At 44.9% G+C, this 26811-nt stretch overlaps 1 protein-coding gene across 2 annotated transcripts in view; it reads left to right on the forward strand.

Moving 5' to 3' along the window:
• Positions 1 to 7539: 7539 nt before the first annotated feature.
• SHCBP1 (SHC binding and spindle associated 1) overlaps positions 7540 to 26811 on the forward strand; it is a 39026-nt gene continuing 19754 nt past the window's right edge. Inside the window, exons 1-7 of one of the 2 annotated variants that reach the window (XM_058154963.1) lie at positions 7540 to 7754; positions 11676 to 11858; positions 12790 to 12905; positions 14081 to 14289; positions 18274 to 18366; positions 24968 to 25201; positions 26518 to 26686. In XM_058154963.1, the coding sequence (XP_058010946.1) occupies positions 7574 to 7754; positions 11676 to 11858; positions 12790 to 12905; positions 14081 to 14289; positions 18274 to 18366; positions 24968 to 25201; positions 26518 to 26686 (1185 nt within the window). In that variant the 5' untranslated portion in view covers positions 7540 to 7573. The remainder of the gene's footprint in view (positions 7755 to 11675; positions 11859 to 12789; positions 12906 to 14080; positions 14290 to 18273; positions 18367 to 24967; positions 25202 to 26517; positions 26687 to 26811) is intronic. The other variant, XM_058154964.1, reaches the window with a different exon arrangement.

Below are 26811 nucleotides of genomic sequence, written 5' to 3' on the forward strand. Positions count from 1 at the left end.
ATTATATACAAAGTCAACTTAATTGCCCCCAACAATCTGGGTCCTCATTTTACCTACCTTATAAAGGATGGAAGGCTGGGTCAACCTTGGGCCTGGTGGGGCTTGAACCTGCAGTAATTGCAAGCAGCTGCTGTTAATAACAGACTGTCTTACCAGTCTGAGCCACCAGAGGCCCGTGATGATTTAACATCCAGGTAAAAAAACAGAAATAAAAATAAAGGTAACGTTGCTGATTTGTTAAGACAAGATGCTGCCACTGAAGATACGGTCGTGTGTTGCAGAGGTTTTTCCCAGGGATGCATAGGCGCTGACCTCTGGTACGCCAGAGGACCATTAGTGTGAAATATTGTTCCATTATGTTGGAAGAAACGTCCATCTGGGTTCAGAAACTTGGGGGCTATTTGGAAAGATGGTTTAATGGTGGACAGGACCATATGGTTTGAGGTCCTGGCAGTGGTGAAATCTAAATTTTTTTTACTGCCGGTTCTGTGGGCGTGGCTTGGTGGGCGTGGCAGGGAAAGGATACTGCAAAATCCCCATTCCCACCCCACTTCAGGGGAAGGATACTGCAAAATCCCCATTCCCACCCCACTCCCTGGGGGAAGGATATTGCAAAATCTCCATTCCCACTCCATTCTGGGGCCAGCCAGAGGCGGCATTTGCCGGTTCTCTGAACTACTCAAAATTTCCGCTACCGGTTCTCCAGAACCTGTCAGAACCTGCTGGATCCTGGGCAATAGAGCACATGGGAAGAAGGGAGGGAGGGAGAGGGAGAGGGAGAGAGAGGGAGGGAGGGAGAGAGGGATAGAGACAAAGGTACGGGACCAGATCCAAAGAACATAGCTCTGAGTGGTTGCCACAAAAGTTTAGCAAGCCACTGGGAGTCAGAAAGCAAATAACTTTAAACTATAATTTTAGCAAAGTAAGTTTTGGGGAACTGTCTTCCTGAATTTAATGGGGATATTTCTAATCGATGGCCATGACCGTACAGTTAAAACCCTGCCCTTCAGGTAGGTTGAACTTGATTGTGGTGACCAAGGCTCAAGTAGTGATTACCAAACACAATTCAGTCCTCAGCAAACTTATTTTATTCAAAACAAAATTCTTCATAACCAGTCCGTAGGCCTTATCACCAAGCTTTGATGTCTTTGGCAACCTGCCAAAGATTTTTCTTGGCAAAGCCCCCACAAAGTTCAAGAGACACTGACAAGAAGCAATGGAATCAACATTCATTTTCTACAAAGAACCCAACAGCTCGTTGCTGCTCTTTTAAGCCTTATGGGAGGGACCAATCATCTTCTGGCCTTACTCCCGAGTTGTCCTTTTTTCTTCAGCTTCTCTTGCCTTCTGGCAGCTCTTTGCATGTGTGCACTAGGAACAGGCTCCTCCTGTTCCTCTGCCTCTCTGCTGTCCGCCTCTGGAGGCTCCGGAATCCGTGCATCGCTCCCCGCCCTGGCCCCATCTCTGCCTTTGATGCAGAGCCCTCGTCCGGGCCTTCCCCTGACTCCAGGACTGGCCCATTGTCCTCCCCAGCCTCCTCACTGTCCGACTCCACTGCCAGCTCCAGAAGCTGCTGGCGGACCACAACATTGATGCTCTAGAGACGTTTTGGACTTCTCTTGCTTGCAAGCATGGCCAACGGTCAGAGGTGATATTCAGCTGGTTCGGATCAGTTCAGGCGAACTGGTAGCGGCGACTGCGGGTGGCCAGCACACCCACCCACCTGAACATAATGCCATCCTATTTAGCCACATTTTCGAGGCCGGGCGCATCAGAGATGGGTTTCAGCAAGTTCTGACCAGTTCTGAAGAACTGGTAGCGGACATTTTGAGTAGTTTGGAGAACCGGTAGTAAAAATTCTGACTGGCCCTGCCCCCATCTATTCTCTGCTTCCTGAGTCCCAGCTGATCAGGAGGAAATGGGGATTTTGCAATAACCTTCCCTTGGATTGGGGAGGGAATGGAGATTTTGCCATGTCCACCAAGCCACGCCCACCAAGCCACACCCACAGAACCAGTAGTTCAAAAATTTGAAACCCACTACTGGGGCGCATGTGTGGAAGGCGCATGCCTTCGCACACGGCAAACCGGTGGCAACACTATGTGAAACCACCTCTGCCAATGGTGTGTTGCCTGGCCATTCTGGAGATAAAGGTCCAACATCAACCTTGCTTTGCCTAAATGGTTACCAAGGGAAAAAATTAAGAGAAAACAAAATCTCTATAGAGGAACTCAAGAGTCATTGGAAACCAACAAAATTATCGCATTATTCCACTTCAGGAAGAAATGTACGCCTTAATGGTTTAAAGACAATGACTTTTGCATTTGTTTAATGAGGTGGATCGTTCTATTTTGACAATTAGAGAGCGATTTTCTGGTGATCAGTCTTGCTCAATGAAAACCATATTAGCTGGCAAAAATTGAAGTGTCTAAACAAGTCAGCTGTTTCTAAGACAGGAATAACATAATGAATAAATGGGGTTTTTTTTTTTCCTGTCGAACGACTTGCAGGTTATATATAAATGAATAAATGCTTTCTGATTATTTGCTCCCAGGCCTAATTTAGAGAAAACAGTTGGGTGATACATATTGGCTAAACTGTGGTTTATTTAACAAGCCACAGTGGGTACTTTCATGCACCGCACCGAAGGGTAACACTAGTTTATAACTTACAAGAGCTGGATTCATGCATGCAACATATTAAGTCCAAAAAGCCCCAACCTACACCAGGTTCTTAGTATTTTGGATTTAACGTCCAAAGTGTGAATGGTAGGGCGTGGGCCTCCTCCTTACTTTGAAAGGATATAACCAGAAGGGAGTTTCAGCAGGTTCTGACCAGTTCTGGAGAACCGTCAGCGGAAATTTTGAGTAGTTCGGAGAACCGGTAAATACTACCTCTGATTGGCCCCGCCCCCATCTATTCTCTGCCTCCCGAGTCACAGCTGATCAGGAGGGAATGGGGATTTTGCAGTATCCTTCCCCTGGAGTGGGGTGGGAATGGAGATTTTACAGTATGTTTCCCCTGCCAGGCCCATCAAGCCACACCACACCCACCAAGCCACACCCACAGAACTGGTAGTAAAAAAATTTGAAACCCACCACTGGATATAACCACAACTGACCTGGAACTTCTGTTGCTAAGTGAGGCAATGGTTAAATCAGTTGTGCCTGATTTTGTGACCTGTGTGTGTGTGTGTGTGATTAAGAGAACATATAGTTGTTAAGTTTCCCTACTGACTTTGTTTATCAGAAGCAAATGCCAATCTGTTGGCGACTGCAACCCTCATAAATACATGCCAGTTGCCATGTGTCCAAATTTGCCATGTGTCCAAATTTGCAAATGTTTGCAAAGGTTTTAAGTATATCACTTTTTTTTTTCATTTACGGAATAACAGTTGGAAGGGACCTTGGAAATCTTCTAGTCCAACCCCCTGCTCAAGCAGGTGGCAAAGGTGCTTTTTCAAAAGGCAAATGACTTTTTTTTCTTTGAAGACGTTTTGCTTCTCATCCAAGAAGCTTCTTCAGCTGTGACTGGATGGTGGGGAATGGAAGGATTTATACCAGGGGTGAAATCCAGCAGGTTCTGACAGGTTCTGGAGAACCGGTAGCAGAAATTTTGAGTAGTTTGGAGAACCGGCAAATACCACCTCTGGCTGGTCCCAGAGTGGGGTGGGAATGGAGATTTTGCAAAATCCTTCCCCCAGGAGTGGGGAGGGAATGGAGATTTTGCAGTATCCTTCCCCCAGGAGTGGGGAGGGAATGGACATTTTGCAATAACCTTCCCCCAGGAGTGGGGAGGGAATGGGGATTTTGCAGTATCCTTCCCCAGGAGTGGGGTGGGAATGGAGATTTTGCAGTATCCTTCCCCTGCCATGCCCACCAAGACACACCCACAGAACCGGTAGTAAAAGAATTTGGATTTCACCACTAATTTATACTCCTTGCAGACAGCCGGTCTTTTGCATCCTTTTTAGAGAGTCGTTGAGGCCACTTGGAGGTTCTGTCTGTGTCCTCAGGATCACCTGAGTAGTGCAAATGGGTGTGGAGCTTTCTTGGAGCGGCTGAAAGGACTGCATTGTGGAGCTGTGTTTTCTGCAGAATTTTTTTTCTCTGCCCTGTGTTCCTTCACTGTTGAACACAGGCGCAGGCTGTTGGGGATGAGTCTGTGTTCTCTCCATCTCAACCCTAAGTGCAAAAAGTTCCTGTTAGTCTTTAATTTGAAATGTTACATGGCCCTCTTGTGGCTAGAGTAATTTGATTGCACAATAATGGGTTTTTCCCCCCATTCCTTCAGTCCTGGAAAGTCAAGGAGTATATATGGCTCAGCAGTGGCTCAGGGGCTAAGACGCTGAGCTTGTCGATCGAAAGGTCGGCAGTTCAGCGGTTCGAATCCCTAGTGCTGCCGCGTAACGGGGTGAGCTCCCTTTAACTTGTCCCGGCTTCTGCCAACCTAGCAGTTCGAAAGCACGTAAAAAAATGCAAGTAGAAAAATAGGGACCACCTTTGATGGGAAGGGAACAGTGTTCCGTTTGCCTTTGGCGTTGTGTCATGCTGGCCACATGACCACGGAGACGTCTTCGGACAGCACTGGCTCTTCGGCTTTGAAACGGAGATGAGCACCGCCCCCTAGAGTCAGCAACGACTAGCACATATGTGCGAGGGGAACCTTTACCTTTATCTATATATGGCCGTGATGGCTAACCTTTTCCGGACTGAGTGCCCAGAGCGTTCGCGCACGCACTCAAATGCGTGCATGTTGCCCGAACCCCCAAAATGCAATGCTCATGTGGGACCCCGCGCATAGGCCTCACCTCCCATGCCCCTGCGCCCCCCGCGCATGCGTGGCAGAGACCTAACAACCAGCTGGCTGGCAGGAGGCACATGTACGTATGCATGCGCTGTGGAGCTGAACTAGGGTGACGGCTCGCATGCCCACAGAGAGGGTGCTGTGTGCCACCTATGCCACACGTGCCATAGATTCGGCGTCACGGATATATGGGCTGGGTACACACAGCATACAACATGCTAAGCTGAATTGCGTGTTTCTTGATTTCATCGGTTGTGCAAACCTGGATAGTTGAGTTACTTCAGTGGCCATGGATTAGCTAACATCCGCAAACACAGTGGCTTTGTTCTTAACCAGGACACAAAACAGTTCGGTGTCTCTTGGGAAGAGTAGTTTGATAATTTTCAAAACTATTTTATTACCAGGAATATTTTTTAAAAATTCCAAAAAAAAATGCTAAAAGAAACCAACTACAAAATAATAATAATAATATTATAATGAATGATAAAAAAAGAGAAAAAAGAAAATGAAATTAATTTAAGCATTTCAACCTCTACTTTGACCACTGGATCTTCCATTATTTGCAACCAATATTTTTTTTTTGGGGTGCAGAACTTTTAGGATATTTCCTCAAGTTTTTAAGGGGAAAATTCAGTCTACGTAGACACAGATCAACCATCATAGCCAGTTGAACCAAAGGGGCTGCATTCGCACCATACTCCACCTGCAGATAGATAATACAGCACTGTGGGTCGAGGGCAGGGGTGAAATCCAGCAGGTTTTGACAGGTTCTGGAGAACTGGTAGCAGAAATTTTGAGTATTTCAGAGAACCAGCAAATACTACCTCTGGCTGGCCTCAGAGTGGGGAGGGAATGGGGATTTTGCAATATCCTTCCCCCAGGAGTGGGGAGGGAATGGGGATTTTGCAGTATCCTTCCCTTGCCATGCCCGCCAAGCCACACCACGCCCACCAAGCCACGCCCACCGAACTGGTAGTAAAAAAAAAAAATTGGATTTCACCACTGGTCAAGGGTCCTGGTTGAACCCACCCTTTGGCTACGCAACATTTCTTGGTCCATTGTGGAAACCCAGCCAAAATCGCGACCTGCATGAATTAAATATAAAGATGATTTATAATTATAAACATGCCAATATAATTCATAGAATTATAAACAAGCTAACATAAAGAGAAATTTAGCCAAAAACTACTCTGTTACATTATTAGTATTCTTACCAGTTTATGTCTTAATATTTCTTTTTGTTCTTTTTTTGTTTTTCTTTTGTAAACGATACGCCCTGACAATACACTGTATTCAAAATGTTTATTTTGTATTCAAAATATTCAATATAATTCAAAATATTCAAAATAATAATAATAATTATCTGTGTATATAATATAATAATAATATGATCTGTGATACGAAATCCAGCATAGTTATCTCGTTCGCTGTGTATACTGTAATAATAATAATAATAATAATAATAATAATAATAATAATAATAATGAGACTCTGGCATAAACCAGTGCAGGTGGTTCCAGTGGTACTCGGCACACTGGGAGCTGTGCCTAAAGACCTAGGCAAACACTTAAAAGCAATTGGCGCTAACAAGATCACCATTGGTCAGCTGCAGAAGGCCACCTTACTGGGATCTGCTCGCATAATTTGCCGATACATCACACAGTCCTAAACGCTTGGGAAGTGTTCGACTAGTGATCCGTGATACGAAATCCAGCATAAGAGGACCATAAGGGGCGTGCATAAGCGCACAAACGTGCCTACCGTTCCTGTCCTATTGTTTTTCTTTTCTTCTTCCTATATATATATATATATATATATATATATATATATATATATATATATATGTTTTCTGAGGTTTTCACGGTGTTTGTATATAGGTCTTTGGTTGTTGGGTTTTCTCCCGTAAAATTGGAAGTGTCTTGGCGACGTTTGACGAAGTCTCATTCGTCATCTTCAGGCTTCAGCCGTGCTTCTTTCATTGCTCCCAGAAGCAGCTGAAGCCTGAAGATGACGAATGAGACTTCGTAAACGCCGCCAAGACACTTCCAATTTTACGTGAGAAACCCGAATAACAAAGATCTATATCTATCTATATATATATATATATATGCTTATACCTTTATATACTATATAACCTTTCTGTATGATAGTTACATATATTGTTGTGACAAAATAAATAAATAAATAAATAAATAGTTATCTCGTTTGTTGTGTATACTGTCATTTTGTGTAAATAATAATAACAACAACAACAACAACAATAATAAATCAATCGCGACCTGCAGCTTAGAAAAACGGGACTTCTGCAACCAGGCGCCCTCCCACAAGTGCCCGACTACAATTCCCATCCTCCTCCATCTCATTGGAAGACCAAGGAAAAGCCTCTTCCCCGGCGCCAGCGGGCAGCATTTCCCCTCCCTCCCATTCACACTCTTCCACTGCTACCCCTCCCTTCCTCGGTTTCCCGTCGGGCGCCCAAGTTCAAAGTTACCGCCTTTCCCCTTTCAACCAACTCAAGCTCCGCCCCTATGGAACGGAGCAACCCCCGCCACTCCCCCGAACGTTCTTAACCGCGCCTCTTTTTGCTGCCTGCCGATTGGCTCCGCCGCTTCCGGAGTTCCCTCGTTCGAACCAATCGCAGCTGACCTGGGAGTGACGTCGGGGCGCGAAGTTTGAAATTTACAACGAAGGGCGCTGGGCGCTGGGCGGGGGCGGCGGGATGGAAGAGCCGAGCGGAGGGGAATCAGCCGGGGAGGCTGAATCGCCGATGGCCGTGGAAGAAGCGGCAGGGGCGGCAGAAGCGACCGGGGAAGAGGAGAGGGAAGCCCGGCCAGAGGTAGAGCCAGAGCCGGAGCCGGCACAAGAGGACAACCAGGTAACAGAAGCCGCCTTGCCGCCCGTACCGGCCGCCGGCAGCAGCCAGGAAATCGCGGAAGATCTTAGTTCAGGTAAGGCTTATTTGTCTTCCCTCTTTACTGCCAGACTCCCTTCCAAGCCTCGAACGATAAATTCCACTTTAATTCCACTTTTCAGTTGTTGTCTCGGCTCCGGACATTGCGTTTAAAAATCCGGAAGTGGTTTACTGGCAAACTGGAGAATATGAATATATAGATAAGATATATAGAGATATAATAGATAGACAGGCAGATATAGATAGATAGATAGATATAGATATAGAAAGATAGATAGATATAGATATAGATAGATAGATACAGATATAGATAGATAGACAGATAGACAGATATAGAAAGATAGATAGATAGATATAGACAGATACAGATAGATATAGACAGACAGATAGACAGATATAGAAAGATAGATAGATAGATATAGATTAGATAGATAGACAGACAGATATAGATAGATAGATAGATAGATAGATAGATAGATAGATAGATATAGACAGATATAGATAGATAGATAGATATAGATAGACAGACAGATAGATAGACAGATATAGAAAGATATGTTGGAAGAAATATCCATCTGGTTCAGTTCCAAGTGGGGACAAAGACACTGGAAACATGGAGGCTGCTTGGAAAGATGGTTTAATGGTGGTCAGGATCACATGGCTTGAGTTCCTGAACAGAAAAGGGATGAGATCCTTTGCGCTCCCTAGCTTTATGCTTTTTCTGAGCTTTGAACTTTCTGGGGCACAGGAAGAGTATCCTGATTGGTTGTCAGACTCCCAGGGGGTGGGGGGGTCTTAGCTAGCCTTGCTGGCTGATGTAATCTTCCCAGGTGTTATGTGGTGAGTTTCTGTTGCTAGGTGGGTCCTATTGTGTTGCAGATGATGGTCCCATTGACAAAGGTGGGGAGAATTAATTTCTGCCTCTGGCCTATTGACAAAGGTGGGGGGAAATGAGTGAGCTTGGCTGAGGCTTTAATGGCCCATTGACAAAGGTAGGGGGGTGGGGTTGCAGAAAGTTGCAGGAAGCTGCTTTGTCTTTAAAACATGTTTCTCCATTTCTCATCCAGGGAAATATATTCTGCCTTTTAAATATTTTCTAAAATATTTCATTCTTCTAGGAGGGGGTGGGTGCTAACTTCCTACAGATAGATAGATAGATAGATAGATAGATAGATAGATAGATAGATAGATAGATAGATAGATAGATAGATAATAGATTTATATATATGTATATATTTAGGCATATGTATTGGCCCATTGCACTGTAGAGCACTCTGGATGGTTTACAAGCTAGAAGCAATTTCAATTCAGTGTATTACAGTCAGAGACCAGAACAAATAAAAACATTCAGTAAATCTACAATAAAAAGTCTAGAATTATAGATAGATAGATAGAGGGAGAGAGAGAGGGAGGGAGGATCTATAGATCTATATCTATATCTATAGATCTATATCTATATTGATATATAGATATATAGATATAGAGGCAGACAGATAGACAGATATAGAAATATAGATAGATAGATAATAGACATATATATTTAGCATATGTATTGGCCCATTGCACTGCACAGCACTCTCTGGGTGGTTTACAAGGTAGAAGCAATTTCAATTCAGTCTATTACAGTCAGAGACCAGAACAAATAAAAACACTCAGTAAATCTACAATTAAAAAGTCTAGAATAAAAAAATGAAGAATGGATAAAAAAAAAACAATGATAAAACCCGGTCTGTCAATTACTGTGCAGTAGTTTATGGATGAAGAGCACCTGGAGGCTCCAACTGGTTCAGAATGCGGCCGCGCGGATAATAATGGGAACAACCCGAGCCTCCCATGTAATACCTGTCCTGCGAGTGTTGCACTGGCTTCCGGTAGTCTTCCGGGTGCAATTCAAGGTGTTGGTTATCACCTTTAAAGCGCTCCATGGCATAGGACCGGGTTATTTACGAGACCGCCTGTTGCTACCAATAGCCTCCCATCGACCAGTGTGCTCCCATAGAGAGGGTCTAATCAGGGTGCCATCGGTCAAACAATGTAGACTGGCGACCCCCAGCGGGAGAGCCTTCTCTGTGGGGGCTCCTGCCCTCTGGAATGAGCTGCCTCCGAGGATACGTCAACTTCCTGACCTCCGGACCTTCCGCCGCGAGCTAAAGACTTTTCTATTTCATCGTGTAGGGCTGGCTTAATGAAGTTTTTATTGGGGTTTTATTATACTCTTATATTCTTTCAGCCTTTAATTTAAGTAGTTTTTAAATGTTTTTTAACTTTTCAGAGTTGTGCTTTTACCCTGGCTGTTTACCCTGAGTTGTTCGGGAGAAGGGCGGTATATAAATTAAATTAAATAAATAAAAAATAAATAAATAAAATTGTAATTTTAGTATAGTTAGAGTGTGTATAATTGACAGCCTGGATTTTATCGTAGATTTTGATCTGTTATTTATTATTTTATTCTAGAATTTTTAATTCTGGATTTTCTGAGTGTTTTTATTTGTTCTGGTCTCTAGTCTGTGACTGTAATGAACTGAACTGAAGTTGAAATGTAGAAGCATTAATTACATATTGCTGCCAACAATATGGGTGCTCATTTAACTGACCTCAGAAGGATGGATGGCCGAGCCGAACTTCCATCAGAAATAAATGCAGGCTCAACATCTGACTGATGGTGTCACCAACTATAATAATATTGAGTTGGGAAGACTTCAATGCCTATGAAGGCCCGCTCCAGTTAAAAGAAGTGGCATCTGTGACTTCACAATGTTGTGAACAGAATATCAGTAATAAAAATCAAAGTTAAAAGATTGTGGCATAAACTGGGTGTGGTGGTCTCAGGGATTACTGGGACACTGGATGTTGTACCAAAAAAATATTGGGGAGTAATTAGAAAATTGGGCATTGACAGAAATTTCCATCGGTCAATTACAAAAGGCCATACTGCTTGTATCCAGACATACCTTATAAGGATACATTACGTTAAGCTGGTTGTTGGTAAGAATTTGATGCATACTGTCAACATAGCTAATGAACTGGCAGTTGTGATTGCATGTGTATATAATATGACAGTATATATTACAAAGGGACACGGTGGCTAAGACGCTGAACTTGTCGATCGAAAGGTCGGCAGTTCAGCGGTTAGAATCCCTAGTGCCATGTAACGGGGTGAGCTCCCGTTACTTGTCCCAGCTTCTGCCAACCTAGCAGTTCGAAAGCACGTCAAAAATGCGAGTAGAAAAATAGGGACCACCTTTGATGGGAAGGTAACAGCGTTCCGTGCACCTTTGGCATTGAGTCATGCTGGCCATGACCATGGAGACATCTTTGGGCAGCGCTGGCTCTTCGGCTTTGAAATGGAGATGAGCACCGCCCCCTAGAGTCGGGAACGACTAGCACATATGTGTGAGGGGAACCTTTACATTTACCGATATATTACAAATAATTTTTGGGCTGCCTTCAACTCAGTGTTGATTCCTGGTAACTGAACAGGTTACTGCAGTTTTTTCGGTGAAGTTTGCCATTGCCTCCTTCCCAGGGCTGAGAAAGAATGACCGGCCCAAGGTTACCCAGGTGGCTTTGTGCCTAAGGTGGGACTGGAACTTAGGCTCTCCTGATTTCCAGCCAGGTACCTTAACCGCTACAGCAAGCTGACAATAATAATTCAGATGGTTCACCTTTAGCGACCATAACTGGGACTGACAGCTGGGTTTTTGCTTAAAATCAGTTGCTAAATAAAACTGACTGCACTTATGATCTTCCTTCATCTTTCCTTGGCTTTATGGACCCGCGAAGGTTTCTAATGATCGGTTGCAAAGTTACTTTTTCATCGTTGTCGGAAGTGTGAATGGTGTCTAAGCTAGGCAGTCACTCAATGATAATGCTAGTCATAATAGAATGTAAGGATTCTGCATGCACAAATGAACTCTACTAAGTGGAGCGATGAATATCTTTCTCCCTTTGCTGCTAGACGAAGGTAATGAGAGTGGGAGTAGTGAGGGCAGCAGCTGCAGCGGCTACGGGAGTCACGACAGGCCTGGGACCTCTTTGCAGAGGGCGGTGTCAGATGCAAAAGCTCTTCTTCCAGACACCTTCCAGACAAACAACCTCCTCTTCTATGAGAGATTCAAGACCTACCAGGATTACATGTTAGGTGAGTGATTTTGAATTTCCGGTGCTTTGGACGCACCTATCTTATATCTCTTATGACCACACCTGAGCCCAACATTTGTTGGATTGGATTGGATAACCATTTGTCTGAAATGGTACAGGGTTTCCTGCCTAAGCAGGGGGCTGGACTAGAAGACCTCCAAGGTCTCTTCTCTTCTCTTCTCTTCTCTTCTCTTCTCTTCTCTTCTCTTCTCTTCTCTCTTCTCTTCTCTTCTCCTCTCCTCTCCTCTCCTCTCCTCTCCTCTCCTCTCCTCTCCTCTCCTCTCCCCTCCCCTCCCCTCCCATCCTATCCCATCCTATCCTATTTTCTCCCTTCTTTTCTATTCTTCATCTCCTCTCCTCTCCCCTCCCTCCCTCCCTCCCTCCCCTCCTATTCTATTCTATTTTCTCCCTTTTATTCCATTCTTCATCTCTCTTCTCTTCTCTTCTCTTCCCTTCCCTTCCCTTCCCTTCCCTTCCCTTCCCTTCCCTTCCCTTCCCTTCCCTTCCCTTCCCTTCTATCTTCTCTTTATTTGTATGCCACACTTTGCAAAAGTATCAGCTGTCCAGGTAATCCGGACAGGATAATTCTCTTTTATTTTATAAGGCTCAAAAACAATAGAATCTTGCAAGTTTGCAACTATAAATCTTCTGCTGTCTCTTTTACGGAAAAGCGGCTAGGTTCCCGTAATCCCACAACTTTGTAAAACAACCCTTTTCGATTAGTTTTTCCGCATTGAGGTTAAAGCACATTTGGGAAACTTTGAAATTAAAACCGGTTGCACCGGGACTGACGGATTATAGCTGCTACAGTGTCATGACATTATTTGTAGCTTGATGATGGTGGTGGTGATGATGATGATGATAACAGCAGCAGCAGCAGCACAGGCAAAAAGCCTAACAGAAACATGTTGTGTCCCTGGTTTAATTTTTAGCTGACTGCAAAGCTTCAGAGGTGAAAGAATTTACAGCCGAGTATTTGGAAAAGGTCCTTGAACCCTCCGGATGGCAGGCAATCTGGCGCACTAATGCCTTTGAAGTCTTAGTCGAGGTAAGCCTAACACAGCCATGCTATTTACCGTATTTTTCGGACTATGAGATGCACCTAAATTTAGAAGAGGAAAACAACAAGATAAAAGTTTTTGGCCTCCCTTTTTTTGGGCCTTTTCCAGCCTTTTCTCAGCCCATTTTCGGGCTTTCTTTGGCCTGTTTTGGGTTTGTTTGTTTTTTTTGGGGAAAAAAACGGGCTGAAAAAAGCCTCATAAATGGGCTTTTTCTGCCTTTATCAGGCCTTTTTTCAGTTTTTGAGGTTTCATTGAAAAAACGGGCCAAAAAAAGCCTCGAAAAAGGGCTGAAAAATGCCTCAAAAAAACTGGCCGGGAAAAACCTCGAAAACAGCCAAAAAAAAGCCTCAAAAATTGTAGCCCAGCTACCATGTCAGGGTGGGGAGGGAGAAAGGAGAAGGAAGTAGGAGGTAGGAAAGAGACGGGGAGGAAGAAAGAGGGATAGAAGAGGGAGAAGGCAGGCATAGTGGGGAGGGAGGAGAGGATGTAGATAAGAGAAGGAGGAAGGTGTGGAAAGTAGAAGAGGGTAGAAGAGGGAAGAGAGTTAAAAGGAGGGGGGCTGACTGGACAGATCCGACTACCGTATATACTCGAGTATAAGCCGAGTTTTTCAGCACGTTTTTTGTGCTGAAAAACGTCCCCTCGGCTTATACTCGGGTCTATACGGCTTATACTCGAGTTTTTTTTTTTTTTAAGCCCCTCGGCTTATACTCGAGTATATACGGCTTATACTCGAGTTTTTTTTTTCACATTTTACCGGACGGCGGGAAGCCCTGCCGGTGCAGTGAGAGGCGGGCGGGGAGCCGCCAGCCTTCTCAGCTGAGGAGGAGGTTTCCCCAACGGTAGGTGCCTCATTTCCCACCCTCGGCTTATACTCGAGTCCCCAGTTTACCCCAGTTTTTGGGGTAAAATTGGGGACCTCGGCTTATACTCGGATCGGCTTATATTCGAGTATATACGGTAATTGTATATGACTGTACATTAAATATGTTATTGGATATGAATGTAAAAATAAAACTTTTTCAGATTAAAAAAAAACATGGGCTGAAAAAAGCCTCAAAAATTTTGTATTCTTTTAGGGCAGAGTTTTTTCCCTCCCAGAGGTGTGGTTGGGGGTGGAAAGAAAATTCACTGCCACTTTCTTGTTTTCTCTACCTGCCAGGTTACCAATGTAGACTACGCCTCCCTAAAAGCCATGGTGCGGCTTTCCGAGCCTTTTCGGTGCCGGGTGCAAGAGGGGGTCTTCACCTCGGAGCAGGTGTGCGCACTGTTGGAAGTGAAGGAACATCAGCTGCCGCTGCAGGAATTGTCAGTTGTGTTCGATGACTCGGGAGAATTCGACCAGACAGCCCTTGCAATAGAGCATGTCAGGTAGATTGCGCTGGCCTGGGGCTCGGGGAGACGCTAAGATTCAAAATTCTGACTGCAGGGAGTCCTCAAGTTACAACAGTTGGTTTAGCGGCCACTCAGGGTTACAGCGGCACTGAAAAATGTGACTTATGACCGTTTCTCACAGTTACAATCCTCTCAGCATCCCCATGGTCGTGTGATCAAAAATTCGGACTTTTGGCAAGTGACTCATATTTATGACGGTGGCAGTGTCCGCCAGGGTCATGTGATCACCTTTTGTGACCTTCTGACAAGCAAAGTCAATGGGCAAGCCAGATTCACTGAGCAGCCGTGTGACTAACATACCAACTGTACTGGTTCACTTAACAGCTGCGGCAAGAAAAGTTGTAAATTGTGCAGGACTGAGCTAGATTTTAAATTTTGGGTTTTAAATTGGGTTTTATTTCTATTTTTAATTGGACGGGCTTTGGAATAAGTTTTTTAAATGTTTTATATTGTATTTATATTGTATTTATCTGTTTTTTAGTGCCTGTAAACCGCCCTGAGTCCCTTGGGAGATAGGGCGGTATATAAATATGATTAAATAAATAAATAAATAAAGTAGGGCAAAACTCACTTAACAAGTGTCTCCCTTAACAACGGAAATGTTGGGCCTCAATTATGGCCGTAACTCGAGGATGGCCTGTACAGGTCATCCTTGACTTACAGCTGTTTGTTCAGTGAACGTTTGAAGTTACAACAGCACTGAACAAAAGTGACTTGAGACAGGTTCCCACACAACTGTCAGAGCATCCTGTTCTTTTGCGCTGGGAATTGAGCCAGCCACCCAAGCTGAAGTTGCAGAAGATAGCAATAGCACTTAGAAGACTTATATATAGCGTTTCACGGTGCTTTACAGCCCTCTCTAAGCAGTTTACGATGGCAGCACATTGCCTCCAATATGTTGTGACCTGGACTCACTTAGGCATAACAGACACACTTAGTCTTAAACAACCCTATTTTATTGTAACAGCTGGGAATTACTTCATGCCCAGCTTAGTCGAAATTAATTCTAAAGCAAATCCTTCAGAAAAAGTCCTTCAGCCTTATCTGCTTTGGCACCCTGCCAAAGGCTTTTCTTGGCAAAGCCCCATGAAGTTCAGAAACAAGAGATGCCGACTAGAAACAAATGTAGCAACGTTGCTTTCCTACAAAGAGCCCAAGAGCCTTTGCTGCTCTTTTAAGCCTTATGGGAGGGGCCAATCATCTCCTGGCCTTACTCCTGAGTTGTTCTTGCCTTCTGGCAGCTCTTCGCATGCGTGCCCTAGGCACAGGCTCCTCCTGTTCCTCTGCCTCTCTGCTGTCCGCCTCTGGAGGCTCCGGAGTCTGTGCATCCCTCCCAGATGGCCCTGGCCCCATCTCTGCCTCCGACGCAGAGCCCTCGTCCAGGCCTTTCTCTGACTCCAGGACTGACCCATTGTCCTCCCCAGCCTCCTCACTGTCCGACTTCACTGCTAGCTCTGTGGGCTGCTGGTGGACCACAACACAATAATCTGGCTCCTCATTTTACTGACCTCGGAAGGATGGAAGGCTGAGTCAACCTTGAGCCGGTCAGGATCGAACCGCCGGCAGCGGGCAGAGTCAGCCTGCAATACTGCATTCTAACCACTGCGCCGCCAAGTTGCTAAACCAAAAGGGGATTGTCGAGTTTTGGGTTCAGCATGTTGTGTGTGAACACAGCTGGTCCTTTTTCAGTTGGGCTTGGTAGCCTGTGAGAAAGAAACTTGGTCTTGCCAAAGTTTCAAACTCTCCCTCCTCCCCTTCGTAGTTTAAATAGGATTGTGAGTTGATCACACTTCTTTGCCAAGTTGTGAGGGACCCCCTGCCAGTGACAGGAAGTAATATGGAAACAAGATAATGAGCCTGTTACAATGGCAATTTTCCACTTTCGCTGCAGGGTGAAGGTGTGAAAGCTGGAGATAACACCGGTGAAGAAATGAAAGGGAAAGCAAAAGAAATGCAGAAAGCTGGCCCAGCCAGAAGTCAGGATAAAATACCAGGGTTAGGATTAGACATTAAAAAGCTTTGAAATTCACACGATCTTGTAATGTTAAAAGAGAATTTTTATAAAACGACACACACACCATCGGTACAAATCGGCAAGAGAAATTGTCTAAGATGTATAAAGGTGCTTCTCGTTTGTGTCGGAAATGTGAAAAAGGTGAAGCGACGTTTGAACAGGAGTGGGTGGACTTGTGTGAAAGCAAGAAAAATATTGAAGTAGATATTTTTATTTGATATTTTATCTCATCCTGAATAGAATAGAATAGAAAATAGAATAGAATAGAATAGAATAAGGAAAGAATAGAATAGAATAGAATAGAATAGAATAGAATAGAATAGAATAGAATAGAATAGAATTTTTTATAGGCCAAGTGTGACTGGACACACAAGGAATTTGTCTTGGTGCATATGCTCTCAATGTACATAAAAAGACAAGATACATTCGTCAAGAATCATTGGAATGGAATGGAATAGAATGGAATGGAATAGAATAGAATAGAATAGAATAGAATAATAGTATAGAATAGAACTTTTTATAGGCCAAGTGTGATTGGACACACAAGGAATTTGTCTTGGTGCATATGCTTTCAGTGTACATAAAAGAAAAGATACGTTCGTCAAGAATCATAAGGTACTACACTTAATGATAATCATAGGGTACAAATTAACAATCAGGAAACTATCAATATCAATATAAATCATAAGGATACAAGCAACAAAGTTACACTCATGCAGTCATAAGAAGGAGGAGGTGGGTGATAGGAACGATGAGAGGACTAATAGTAATGCAGCCTTAATGAATAGTTCGACAGTGTTGAGGGAATTATTTGTTTAGCAGAGTGATGGCTATTATAGATATTAGATTTTTATCCTGCCTTTATTACTTAATAAATAACTCAAGGCGGCAAACCCACATGACACTCCTTCCTCTTCCTATTTTCCCCACAACAACAACCCTGTGAGGTTGGTTGGTTTGCTGAAAGTGGCTGGCCCAAGGTCACCCAGCCAGCTTTTGTGCCTAAGGCAGGATTACAACTCAGACTCTCTTGGTGATTGGCTCAAAGTCACCTAACTGGCTTTCGTGCCTAGGGTGGGACTAGAACTCACTGTCTCCTGGTGATTGGCCTAAGGTCACCCAGCTAGCTTTCATGTTTAAGACAGGACTAGCATTCACATGCCTGCTGCCTTAGCCACTGGGTCAAACTTTCTATCTACGTAGGATGATAAAGAGAATTTTAAAAATTAATATTCGGATGAAATCAGAATTGTTCTGATTAGATCTCAATTAGGAAAGGTTTGCACCTTGTAGGACACCAAACGTGATTTAGAGCTGGACTTGGGGCATTCTGTCAACACCTGTCGGTGGCAACCTGCTCAGGGACCAATGATTAAGGCAAGCCAGGGTTTAATGTAACGTAACAGAACCGTGGTGGCGCAGTGGTTAGAATGCAGTATTGCAGGCTGACTCTGCTGACTGCCAGCAGTTCAATTCTCACCGGCTGAAGATTGATTCAGTCTTCCATCCTTCTGAGGTTGGTCAAATGAGGACCCAGATTGTTGGCAATAGGCTGACTCTGTAAACTGCTCAGAGCGGGTTGTAAAGTATTGTGGAGCAATATATAAGCCTACATGCTATTGCTAAAGAACCATGGTGAGAATGCAGTTTTGCAGGCTAACTCTGCCCACTGCCAGCAGTTCGATCCTGACCGGCTTCAAGGTTGACTCAGCCTTTCATCCTTCCGAGATCGGTCAAATGAGGAGCCAGATTGTTGAGGGGGAGGGGGGTGGAAATGCCGACTCTGTAAAGCGCTTAGGGAACACTATAAAGCACTATGGAGCAGCGGTATATAAGTCTTAAGTGCTAAGTGAACCAGATCCATAGTTTGCATCTGCCCTGCCTGGTGAAAACACGAAGTCTCTTAGCTCACTTTTTTTTTTTTTTTTTGGCGGGGGAATCGGCAGGTTTTTCTATCAGCACATTTGGCGGAGCTGGGATGAAGAAGACGACGACGACTTCGACTACTTTGTCCGATGCGTGGAGCCACGACTGCGTTTGTAAGTCCTGCAGAAGGAATTATTATTAATTTTTTTAAGCCTGGGAGCATGGAAGGCAGCGCGTTACGTGGAATTATGTCTATGGCGTGGGTTGCTAAGGGCCCCCCATCCACCCCCAGCCTGCTTGCAAGCAATCACTGAATGTGTCGGGCACGAAAAGGGTAGCTGTTGTGTCTTGTCCGCCCTCAGAGCAGCCGGGGCCTTCTTACCTGCTCCCGAACACTGAGGAATGTATGCCTCCCGGCCCAAGTCCTGGCTCCATGCCCAGACAAACTGCAGAAGAAGGAGCACCTCCCGGCCCCAGCCCTGACTCCATGCCCAGGCAAACGGAGCAGCTAGACCCCTCCCCCTCCCCCACAGCATGTGAGCCTGACGGAGGTCAATTACCAACAGCTGCCGACTGGAGTGACCCTCGCTTCAGAAGAATTGATAGGCGGCGGCGTCAGAAGGAAGGGAGGGGCAGGCCTGGATAAGTGCTGAGTCATGGAGCCACACCCCATGGCCTATATAAAGGATCTGCTTTCTGGCATTCTCTGAGTCAGGCAAAGTCGAACATATCTTGCTGAAGTCACTTTCTGGTCTCCTGCCTGCCCTGAGGACTTTGCTAGGACTTTGGGCAGAGCTGCAGAGGCAAGCCTGATTCGGATTTCCCTGACCCAGCTGTCAGCGGAGGAGTGGGACACGACAGTAGCTGTCGGTTGGCTGTATTGCAAATCGAGCGAGGGAAGCTGAGAAGAGAAAGGCAGGTACTCCTCTCTTAACGACCATTTATTTATTTATTTATTATTTATTTATTTATTTAATCACATTTGTATACCGCCCTATCTCCCAGGGGACTCAGGGCGGTTTACAGCCTAATAAAAACATACATATGAATACAGAATAAAACACCAATTTAAAAAAACTTATTAAATAAGGCCGAATATTAAAAATTGCAATAAAAATAATAAAACCCCATTAAAACCAAATTAAAATTTAAAATTCTAGTCCAGTCCTGCGCAAATAAATAGATGTGTCTTAGGCTCGCGGTGAAAGGTTCGAAGGTCGGAAAGTTGACGAAGACCTGGGGGAAGTTCGTTCCAGAGGGTGGGAGCCCCCACAGAAAAGGCCCTTCCCCTGGGTGTCGCCAGTCGGCACTGCCTGGCTGACGGCACCCTAAGGAGTCCCTCCCTGTGAGAGCGCACGGGTCGGTGGGAGGCAATCGGTGGCAGCAGACGGTCCCGTAGATAGCCCGGCCCTATGCCATGGAGCACTTTTATTTTTTATTTAGCGATCATTCAGAGTTTTGACGGTGCTAATAATACCGGAAGAAAATAACTACGGTATTTTTCGGACTATAAGATGCACCTAAATTTAGAAAAGGAAAGAAACAACAACAACAGTTTTTGGCCTCCCTTTTTTCAGGCCTTTTTTTGGGCCTTTTTCAGCCTTTTTTCAGCCCATTTTTGGGGCTTTTTTGACCTGTTTTCGAGGCTTTTCTTGGCCCATTTTAGGGACTTTTTCAGCCTGTTGTTTGGGCATTTTTGGCCCGTTTTTGAGGGTTTTTTCAACCCATTTTTCAGACAAAATGGGCCGAAAAAAGCCTCAAGAACGGGCTGAAAAAAGCCTAAAAAAATGAGCCAAAAATGTCCTGAAAACGGGCTGAAAAAGGCCCTGGAAACAGGCCAAAAAAAAAGACTGGAAAAGGGCTGAAAAAAGGGAGGCCAAAACCTTTGTTTTTTGTTTTCCTCTTCTAAATTTAGGTGAGTCTTATATTCTGAAAAATACGGTAATTGCAATCCAAATGCTGGATAACCCAGCTTAGATTTATTATTATTATTTATTATTATTATTTATTAGATTTTTATAACGCCCTTCTCCCGAAGGACTCAGGGCGGTTTACAGCCAAAGATAAGAACACAAGCAATATACAATTAAAACAAAATTAAAAAACTTATTAAATAATTGGCCGAAATTTAAAACATTTAAAATCTAAAAACCCCTTAAAATTCATCTAGAAATTTAAAATTTTAAAATTTAAAATTTAAGCCAGCCCCGCGCAAGTAAATAAATACGTTTTCAGCTCGCGGCGAAAGGTCCAAAGATCAGGCACTTGGCGCAAGCCAGGGGGAAGTTCGTTCCAGAGGGTAGGAGCCCCCACAGAGAAGGATCTTCCCCTGGGGGCCGCCAGCCGACATTGCTTGGCATTCTGCAGTCTTGTGATTGCCTTATGTGAAATAAAAAAAAAAGGAAGGAAGAAAAAAAGGGAAGGAAGGAAGAAAGTCCTTTCAATTGCATCTGATTCTTGGAGATTGCCTGCACAAGTCTTCCTGTGATGCCTCGCTGAACGATTGTCTCACTTAGTAACGAATTTTCCAGCCCCTATTTTGTTGTACGTCGAGAACTACCAAATAGGACAAATACTCAACAAAAGACTGGGCAAGTTTAGTTTGCCGTTGGCGGGGAGAGTAGCTGGTAGAGCCGACAGGGAAAATTTAAGGAACTCTTCTCCCCTTCCTGCATTCTGTATTTCAATTAAATAGTTCTATTGATATTTTCGGCCTGAAAACCCAGCGATTGAAAAGATAAGAGGAAAAGAATGCAGGGGTATTTTTTTTTGGGGGGGGGGGTCTGTCTGAGGCATTGCATCCATCTACCACTAGATGGCAGCACAAAACTGATTGTAAATGGGTTGATGAAAACATGTTTCATGTTTTCCTCTGGAAAATCCTTAAGACATCCTGAAAGAGGAGGTTTGCCTGCTCCCCTTTTGGATATGCGCCTCTTAAAATGAGATCACAACCTTTTTTGGTCAGGTTGGGTCGACTTTCCCTTCCCTTCCCTTTCCTTTCCTTTCCTTCCTTCCCCTCCCCTTCCTTCCCTTTCCCTATCTTCCCTTTCTTTTCTTTTCCTTCCCTTTTTCCATTCTGGGATGTTGGCAGCGGAGAGATTGCATCTCACGGGTGCAAACCCCAAGCCGATTTATTTGAAGAAGCTGAAAAACGAAGCACAATCCTCAAATCACATGAACGGGAGCCTGTCTTTCTCCACTGAATCCTTAAAATGTGTGTGTGTGGGGTGGGTAACGTCTTGGTAGGGCAGAGCAAATGCCTTGCCTGCTTGTTGCTTGGCAACAGCACTGCAGAAGAAGCTTTATTTTTGTGGGTACCTGTGGGTGGGGGAGACAGATGGACGGACCCCATTCTTTTCATTGCCCCTCTTCCCAAATGGCCCCGTAGGTCTGGGGAATCCCTGCTTTTGTCCTTCAACCGAGGAAACGCTTTGACAAGGTCTTAAGTGAAATGGATTTTGTCTGCTTCCTTGGGAAGCCGTGCCAATCTCCAGCAGGACCTTGCTGGTTGAGCGCAAAAGGCCTTCTCGTTCCAGCATTCGAGCCTTGTCTCCTTCACCACTGCAGAAGAAAATTGAGATGCATTGGATTTGTCGGCAAAGCAGATCTGAAGGCAATTGCGTTTCCCTGCAATTGACACAAAAGATATTTATTGTGGGTAAACGGTGGTAGATAGGAAATATGTCCCCCTCCACTCTCTGTCTCTCTTCCCCCTCTCCTCTGTCTCTCTCTCTCTTCCTTTCGCTCTCTCTTTCTGTCTCTTTTCTGTCTCTTCCTTTTTCTTTCTCTCTTCTCTCTCTTCCCCCTCACCTCTCTCTCCCTTCCTTTCTCTCTCTCTCTGTCTCTCCTCTCTCTCTCCTCTCTCTCTTCCTTTCACTCTCTTTTTCTTCTCTTTCTCTCTCTCCTCTCTCTCTCTTCCTTTCTCTGTCTCTCTCTCTCTCCCTTTGCTCTCTCTTCTCTCCTCCTCCTCTCTCTTCCTTCTTCCTTTCTCTCTCCCTCCTCTCTCTCTCTTCTCTTCTCTCCCTCCTCTCTCTCTCTTCCTTTCTCTCTTGTTCTCTTTCTTTCTCTCTTCTCTCTCTCTCTCTTCCTCTCTCTCTCTTTGTGTCTCTCTCTCTCTTTCTGTCTTCCTCTCTCTCTCTTCCTTTCTCTCTTGTTCTCTCTTTCTTTCTCTTCTCTCTCTTCCTTCCTTTCTCTCTCTCTCTTTGTGTCTCTCCTCTCTCTCTTTCTGTCTTCCTCCTCTCTCTCTTCCTTTCTCTCTCTCGTTCTCTCTTTCTCTTTCTCTCTTCCTCTCTCCCTCCTTCCCCCCCTCTCTCCTATACGTTGCACAGCCGCAATTTGTACTCAGTCCTTCTTCCTTTCTGGAATATGTTTCCTCTCCAACCTTTAGGCAACTGTACCACTGCAAAAAAAGACACGTTGCTTTTGGCAAAAGCTCGGCGCTAATTGATTGCAACGATCTTTTGAAATCCAGCCAGAGGCTACAGGTTGTCCACTTCTGATCTACAATCCTAGGCTGCTGCAAGGCACGGGTGCGCAAAGGTGTACTGGCTCAGAACACGGAGGTTGCGTTAGCTCGCACGCTTAGTGAGGAGCCCTTACGCTTGTTTTCCCCCATGAATTAGCCTAATCGCTTTTGGAAGCAGAGGGTCTCGCTGGGTCTTGCGGTCTGACGCAAAGGCATGAAATACAGGAAGTCCTTGTTTAGCAGCTGCCTTGGATAGTGACCGTTTGCCAAATGCAAGGATAATAAATGGGAGCAAAATATTCCTTTTCCAAGCAAGACTTGCATTTATTTATTTATTTATTTATTTATTTATTTATTTATTTATTTATTTATTTATTTATTTATTTATTGTTCGAATTTATATACCGCCCTATCTCCCAGAGGACTCAGGGCGGTTCACAGGCATATAAAACATCAATATACAAAATTAAAATAATCATTAAAAAACTTATTCTAATGCCCTATATTAAAAATAGAAATATAAATATTAAAATCAATTTAAAACCCCTGTAAATTTAAAATCTAAGCCAGTCCTGCACAGATGAATAAATGTGTCTTGAGCTCGCGACGGAAGGTCCGAAGGTCCGGAAGTTGACGGAGTCCCGGGGGGAGTTCGTTCCAGAGGGCGGGAGCCCCCACAGAGAAGGCCCTTCCCCTGGGCGTCGCCAGACGACACTGCCTAGCTGACGGCACCCTGAGGAGTCCCTCTCTGTGAGAGCGCACGGGTCGGTGAGAGGTATCTGGTCGCAGTAGGCGGTCCCGTAGATAACCCGGCCCTATGCCATGGAGCGCTTTAAAGGTGGTCACCAAAACCTTGAAGCGCACCCGGAAGGCCACAGGTAGCCAGTGCAGCCTGCGCAGGATGGGTGTTATGCGGGAGCCACGAGGGGCTCCATCTATCACCCGCGCAGCCGCATTCTGGACTAACTGTAGCCTCCGGATGCCCTTCAAGGGAAGCCCCATGTAGAGAGCGTTGCAGTAATCCAGGCGAGACGTCACGAGGGCGTGAGTGACCGTGCATAGGGCCTCCCGGTCCAGAAAGGGGCGCAACTGGCGCACCAGGCGAACCTGGTAGAATGCTCTCCTGGAGACGGCCGTCAAATGATCTTCTAGAGACAGCCGTTCATCCAGGAGGACGCCTAAGTTGCGCACCCTCTCCATCGGGGCCAGTGACTCGCCACCGATGGTCAGCCGCGGATTTAGCTGACTGTACCGGGAGGCCGGCATCCACAGCCACTCTGTCTTGGAGGGATTGAGCTTGAGCCTGTTTCTCCCCATTTGCAACAACAATAACAACAAGCCTTCAGTGTGAAACAAATTAAAATCTTGTCAATTTCAGGCAGCATCTGCTGGGAGCGTTCTAATCAACTGTTTAAGTAAATCTGTCAAAATATCAGCCCCAAGAGGACTAGGAGAGAAATTTATCTGAATGAGAGGGCAGAGACTAGCAACCCGCTCCTCTCTGCCTCCCTTCCTCCCCAATCACTTAGCAAATGACCGAGTCATTGGACCCAATCAACAGGAGACAGTGAATTCTAGTTCTGCTTTAGGCATGAAAGCTGGCTGGGCGACTTTGGGCCAATCACCAGGAGACTGTCAGTTCTAGTCCCCACTTAGCCATGAAAGCCAGCTGGGTAACTTTGGGCCAGTCACTCCCTTTCAGCCCAACCCAACAGGAGGAGAAACGTTTGTTGGATATGTTCGCTTCCTTGGGTTATTTGTAAAAGCAACAAAGGGGAGATACAAATAAATAAATAAACTTGTAGATGTCAAATCACGAAACATTCCTGACCTGCTCTCGAGTTGCCACAGGCAGGGGGATGGGGAACTGAGCCTCGCAGCTGCAGCGAGGGAATCACACTTCAGTCAGAAACAAAAGCGCATTCCAGACATCTCTATGTCAAGGCCATTTCCACGGAGATCCACAGTGGCCGGAGGGAGGGACTCTACAACCCATGAAATTGCTTCTTTGGGGAATGTGACTGATGACACACTTTGGGGGTGGGGTGGGGAGGGGAAAACAGGGTCAGAGCCGGGGCGTGAATTAAGTGAGGTTAGAGTTGGCTTCATTTGGAACGTGCCGACATGAAGCTCCTAATAAATAACTGGATTTCTTTTGAAGCTTGGCTCCGAGGCTCATGATTTAATTAGGGCATCGGCTGGAACTCTGACAGTAGAAATTTTAAATTCAGGGGTTGCTGCATAGAACGTCAGGAATTTTTGCAACGTAAGTATCGTTTTCCATCTTCCAACCTTTGGAATTCTAGGTATTACGACATCGCGGAAGACCGTGTCTCTCCAGCTCTGGTGGCGGACTATCACAGTCGCCTTTCTCAATGTGAGGAACTCTACCTCAAGTTCCAAGTCCTGAGGAACAGCATCTCGGCCTGCGATTCCGACTCTGAAAAAGACAATGTCTCTGTGGCGGAAGGGATGAAACTCTACGACCAGATCGAGCACCTGAAACAACAGCTGGAAATGATTGAAAACCTTCTATTCCGGTAAAGCAAATATTTAACGGGTTAAACACCCTGGAACAAAGAATTTATGGCTGCCTGCAGAACCTAATGCAAAGAAGTCTTGTTTCCACACACCCCTCCTTTCCCCCCCCCCCCTTGGTTTAAATTCTTTTGTGGAATAATTTTGTTTGCTTACCTTGGTTTTGGGGACCAAAGCAGATAATAGGTTAAATATTTGATGGCAATTAATGGATTTCAATTTTTTTTTTATCCCGTTAAAAGTAACTGTGTCAGGAAAAATAAGAGGGGAGGGGGAGGGAATCAGAAGTCTGCTGCCTGCGATTTTAAAAGCTGTCATTGCATTTTTGGGAGTTATTGTAACAGAATAATTAGAATAACAGAGTTGGAAGGGATCTTGGAGGTCTTCTAGTCCAACCCCCGGATTAAGCAGGAGACCCTAAACCATTTCAGACAAATGGTTGTCTAATCTCTTTTTTAAAAAACTCCAGTGTTGGAGTACCCATAACTTCTGGAGGCAAGTTGTTCCACTGATGATTTGTTCTCACTGTCAGGAAATTTCTCCTTAGTTCTAGGTTGCTTCTCTCCTTGATTAGTTTCCACCCGTTGCTTCTTGTCCTGCCTTCAGGTGCTTTGGAGAATAGCTTGACTCCCTCTTTTCTGGCAATCCCTGAGATATTGGAACACTGCTATCATGTCACCCCTAATCCTCCTTTTCATTAAATTAAAGCTAGCCAATTCCTGCAACCAAGTGTATCAGAATGCAAAGCAGATTTCTGACTTCGGGGCAGGAAACATCTTAAGGTAACACCAATTATAGTATAAACCAAGGGTGTCCAGCCTTGGCAACTTTAAGACTTGTGGACTTCAATCCCCAGAATTCTCCCTCTTTCTATCCTGCTGCCTTAACCACCAGATGTCAGGCCTGGAAACCATACTAGACTTTAGGGTTCCAGACACTGCCACATTTTTCCCCTGAGGGGAAGAAGGGGGGTTGAGGGGTATGGTAACATTCTTCAAGCGGTCCAGGTCGGATGGTGTTCACATCTGCAGGAGGAGTGGCGAGAAGATATTCGAATGAACTGGGAGAACGTGGGACCATGTGACCAGCAAAGGGGTCACGGGGGTGGGACTCTTGGGGTTTGTATAACTGGGAAAAGAATCCGGAAGTTCAGTTTTGGAATTTCACTCATCGTGTGCCAGTTTCCTCATGCTAGTAAAGAACTCTGAAAGACAATGGCTTCTGAGTTTTTTTTATGCAGAAGAGGTTTTTCTGGAACCTTGACACCAGACCTAACTGGCTGTCCTTAACTAGCTGCTTGGTTTTTGTTTTTTTAAAGATTCGTCTTTGGTTATAAGAAGCACGCTGGGCTCAAAGCAAAAGGAACCCGTTCCTCTAATGTCACCATTACCCACGTTGTCTGTGCTACGATCCAGTCGAGCTTCCTACAATGTCTGTTCAGGGACAAACTTTCTCCGGAACACTTCAATGAAGACATTGAAATCCAGGTTGGCTTGGTTAAAGGAATTATTTCTCGATAGATCGGTAGTTTTCCTTCTCTTTAGATGCTCAGGAGTTGGCTAGCTAGCACTTCCTGGGTTCTTTTTTTTTAATAGCAGCTGTCAAGCTTTTA

The sequence above is a fragment of the Ahaetulla prasina genome, chromosome 12, assembly GCF_028640845.1.
Source record: "Ahaetulla prasina isolate Xishuangbanna chromosome 12, ASM2864084v1, whole genome shotgun sequence".
Classification (NCBI taxonomy): Eukaryota; Metazoa; Chordata; class Lepidosauria; order Squamata; family Colubridae; genus Ahaetulla; species Ahaetulla prasina.